Source organism: Osmia bicornis, chromosome 1, assembly GCF_907164935.1.
Source record: "Osmia bicornis bicornis chromosome 1, iOsmBic2.1, whole genome shotgun sequence".
Classification (NCBI taxonomy): Eukaryota; Metazoa; Arthropoda; class Insecta; order Hymenoptera; family Megachilidae; genus Osmia; species Osmia bicornis.
Genome location: NC_060216.1, coordinates 2,570,601 through 2,575,175, shown reverse-complemented (window position 1 = coordinate 2,575,175; position 4,575 = coordinate 2,570,601). Strand labels below are relative to the sequence as shown.

The window sequence follows — 4,575 nt, the reverse complement described above, 5'->3', positions numbered from 1 at the left end:
GTTGTTGTCCTCTTCCTTGGGTTGATACGGTAAGGGTACAAGCCTTTTCGTGCTCCGATCAAGTATGCTCGTGGCCGTTTTAATGGTTACGGCACGAACAATACCGTCGGAGCCAGGGTGGACCTTTAGAACTCTGCCTAGAGCCCAGTGCATGGGAGGAATATTATCCTCTCGCAGAAGGACGAGTGTGCCCTCCTTAATGGCTGCCCTTGTTCCATTTATTGCGCTGGGTCAGCTCATTCAAATATTCCCGGTGCCAACGGTTCCAGAAGTACTGCTTCATCTGTTAGACGTGCTGCCAGCTTGACAGACGATTTGCAGGAGTATCTGTGAAGTTGCGCTCGCGCAGGCTCGTGAGGGAATCGCCAATAAGGAAATGTCCAGGTGTCAATGCGAGGAGATCATTTGCATCGGTAGAAATGGGTGTCAGAGGACGCAAATTCAGGATTGCTTCTATTTCAATGATTAATATGTTTAGGTCTTCAAAAATGATTAGTTCAGTGCCTATTACGCGGGTCAGATGATGTTTGAACGCCTTTACTGCTGCTTCCCACAAGCCACCAAAATGTGGCGCGTGGGGTGGGATAAAATTCCACTCAATGGATCGACTCGCTAGGAAGGTCTTCACCTTCTGGGTGTGGTCGTCTGATTTTAAGAGCTCGTGTATCTCTCGGAATTCATTGCAAGCCCCGACGAAATTTGTCCCATTGTCTGAATACAGATTTTTGCATAACCCCCGTCGAGCTATGAACCGTCGAAATGCGGCTAAGAAAGCTTCGGTTGTAAGGTCACTAACCAGTTCCAAATGAACGGCCTTGACCGCGAGGCACACAAAAACTGCTACGTAAACCTTAACGCGAGTCCGATTTCTATGCCTTCTTTCCTTGATATAGAATGGTCCGCAATAATCGACACCGGTATTTGTGAAAGGTCGAGATTCGGTGACCCTTGCTTCGGGCAGGTTGCCCATTATGTAGTTAACCGGTGGTGGTTGCGCCCGGAGACAGCATAAGCAGGTCTTTATGGCTTTCCATACCTGACTTCGGCCGTCAATGGGGCAGTACCGGCGCCTGATGGCATATAAGGTGTTTTGCACGCCGGTGTGCAATTGAGTACGATGTTCGGCTTCTATGATTAAGGAAGTTACGCGTGCCTTCGGTAGGACAATGGGATGACGTTGTGAGAATGGGATTGATGAATTTTTAAGTCGTCCTCCGACTCGCAATATCCCCTCTTTGTCAATGAAGGAGTTGAGACGTTGTAATTTTCCCCCGACTTGAGGTTCTTTGTTGGCGATGTGTCGCAATTCCTTGGAGAAATGTAAAGCTTGTAGTGCTTTGATGAGGATGTTATGAGCATGTCTGAGTTCAGATACCGGTAGACTACCCTTTTCGATGTTTGTCTTCTTCCAACGAAGGCAACGCGCGGTGATTCGCTGCATCCTTTCCCACGATGAATAGTTATCCAAGATGCTCGTGTCTATAGGGGTTGTATTTAAACAAGTTACCGTCTTTTGTTCTTCGATGATATAACATGGGGTCAGTTCGTTGGTTGGTCAGAGATGTTCTTTACCCGCGAGCCACTTTGGACCGTGGTGCCAGATAGAGGGTCGGAGGAACTCTTCAGGCGTTTGACCGCGTGAGATGAGATCTGCGGCGTTGTCGGTTGTCGGGACGTGTCGCCATTCAGCGTTACTCGTTTTTGACTGAATTTCAGCCACTCTATTCGCGACGAATGTTTTGAGTAGGTATGGAGAAGTTCGTAACCAGTTAAGCACGATAGTGGAATCGGTCCACAAGGTGGTATGGTGGATTTCCATATGTAGAGCTTTCTTGGCGGTGGTAATTAGAGCTGTTAGGAGCAGGGCGCCACATAGCTCGAGCCGTGGTATAGATTGTGTCTTTAAAGGTGCTACTTTGGATTTGGCGAAGAGAAGTTCGGTATGCGTGTGCCTATTCGCGTCTGTTGAACGAATATAAACACAGGCCCCGTATGCTTTCTCGCTAGCGTCGCAGAATCCATGCAATTCTATCTTGGTCGGTGTATCGATGACGGTTTTCCTTTGAAAAATGATGTTATTTAGTAATGGCAACTGTTTGTAGTAACGGACCCATTCGGTGTGAATATCCATGGGTAGGGATTCGTCCCAGTCTACCTTTATGGACCAAATCCTTTGGAGTAGGATTTTTGCCTCGATGATGACTGGTCCTAGGAGGCCTAACGGATCGTAGATTTTTGCGATTTCCGAGGAGATGAGGCGCTTGGTAATGTGCGTGATGGTCGTTTGTGTTTTAACCTCGTACGTGATAGAATCCTCTGAGGATTTCCACACGACGCCTAACGTTTTCAAGGTGGATGATTCGCCGAGATGAAGTTTTTTATTAATTGATTGCTTCGGTAGGTCGCTCAGAAGGGCCTCATGGTTGGTTGCCCATTGCCGAATGTTTAACCCAGCTAATTTTAGCAAACGCGTCAAATCGTCTCTCAATGAACGTGCTTCTTCAATCGTCGAAGATCCAGTGAGTGCGTCGTCGACGTAGAAATCGGAGCAATACCTTGGCAGCGAGTGGAAATTTATGACCTTCGTCATGGGCGAGCTGGGTTAGACACCGGATCGCGAGATATGGAGCAGCCGATAATCCGAAAGTAATAGTTTTGAGCTCATATGTACGAATCTGATTAATTTCATCGCGCCAAAGGATTCGCTGGTATTTTTGATCTTCGTTACGGATAAGAAATTGCCTGTACATTTTCTCTATATCTCCCGTGAGAACGTAACGGTGGGTGCGAAATCGGAGAAGGATATACAGCAAGTCATCTTGTATTTTGGGTCCTGTGTGGAGGGTGTCATTGAGCGAAACCCCGGTGTTCGTTGCGGCTGAGCCATCGAAAACTACGCGGAGCTTTGTTGTGTCGCTGGTGACTTTCTCGACTCCGTGGTGTGGCAGATAGTATCCACTGGAGAGGTGATGATCCTCGGGAACCTGTTCCATATGGCCAAGGTCGAGGTATTCTTTTATGACGGCGTGATACTGTATCTTTAATGTTGGGTTACGGTGCAGTTTCCGTTCTAAAGACTCTAATCGTTTCAGTGCTTGCGTCCTTGACTCTCCTAGTCGCGTGATCTGATCGTTGAATGGGAGTGTGACGAGGTATCGTCCGTCGGCGTTCCGTGAAGTGTGTCTTTGAAAATGTGCCTCGCAAATTTTATCTGAGTTCGAAAGATGTTGGATTTGTGGACCTTCCTCGATTTCCCAAAACCGAGTTAGGTCAGATTGGAGCTTGGCTGTTGCGTGACATGAGGCATTCTGAGAAACATTAGAAACCGGTGGGCTTCCCCCGATGACCCATCCGAATTTCGTTTTTGGTAGGTACAAATCCGGGCCTTTTGGAGGAGACAGATTGATTTGCCCAACGCACAAGAGAGAAAGCGCTGCACCTGCGCCGAGTAGCAGGTCAACTGATGCTGGACGATGAAAATCCGGGTCCGCTAATTTTATATTGTTTGGGATCGGTATCTTAGATCGGTTAATGGGTTCACCTGGGATGAGTGACGCGATTCGCGGAATTGTGAGGAACGTTAGGGTACGCTGATAATCGCTGACCTTGGAACGTATCGTAGTCGCGACGGTGTATTTTGCGATCGTAGATAACGCGTTGAGAACCCCGATAGGAACAAAGCATTTTCCTCGCGGAACGTTAAGCCTTTTCGCGAGATCTTCAGTGATGAAGTTCGTTGTCGCGCAAGTGTCGATGAGGGTCCGACAAGGAATGTTTCGTCCTTCCTTATCCATCACCGAGATCTGAGCGGTAACGAGAAGCTCATTGTTAATTGCGTTGACAATGAATGCTCTTTGTTGGTTGGCTTCCGTGGGGCTCTCGGGTTGTCCTAGTCAATCGATCCTTTCTACCTGCGAGTCTGTGGTTCTTGCGCGTTTGGCGGGTGGTGGAACTATGTGATTGGACGGTTGCCTTGATTGATGAAGCAGCGTGTGATGGTATTTGTTGCAGATTCGGCATAACATCCTTTTGCATGCTTCGGAATTGTGATCCTGTCTTAGGCAATTTGGGCATAACGAGGTTCGTCGTATAACTGCCGTTCTTGCTTCTACCGATAGCGCGTGGAATTTTTCGCACCGCCAAATGGCGTGTACTTCTTGGCAAACCGGACATTTCGAGAAGTTCGCGGGTGTGGCAGATGCGGTATAAGGTTTGCGATGGTTTTGGAAACCCTTCGAATTGGTCGCGGTTACAAACGGATACTGCGCATCGGATACCGCGGATTAATTGATTTAGTGGACCTATGTCGACTAGATTGTTCGGTTGATGTCGACGATTTTTTCTGAATTGTCGGCTTACAATTCGCGCGTTTTTCGAGAAAGTCTAATAGATGTGAGCACGGTGGCATCTGCTTGTCCTTTAATGACAGTTCCCAATGCCAGGCCGTGTCTGGGTTTATTTTCGACAATACGATGGATATGATCATACAATCCCATGATGACGTATCGATTCCGAGATTTTTCAGCGAGCGGAGGTTTTGACGCACAGTGTCAACTAGATCCCCTAAGGCTTCCG

General features: G+C 47.8%; 1 protein-coding gene across 1 annotated transcript; it reads right to left on the bottom strand.

The window, feature by feature from the left end:
* Positions 1 to 286: 286 nt before the first annotated feature.
* LOC114881686 lies at positions 287 to 1,441 on the bottom strand. Its single transcript, XM_029198528.2, has one exon. The coding sequence runs from the start codon at positions 1,439 to 1,441 to the stop codon at positions 287 to 289; it is 1,155 nt and encodes a 384-aa protein (XP_029054361.2).
* Positions 1,442 to 4,575: the final 3,134 nt, after the last annotated feature.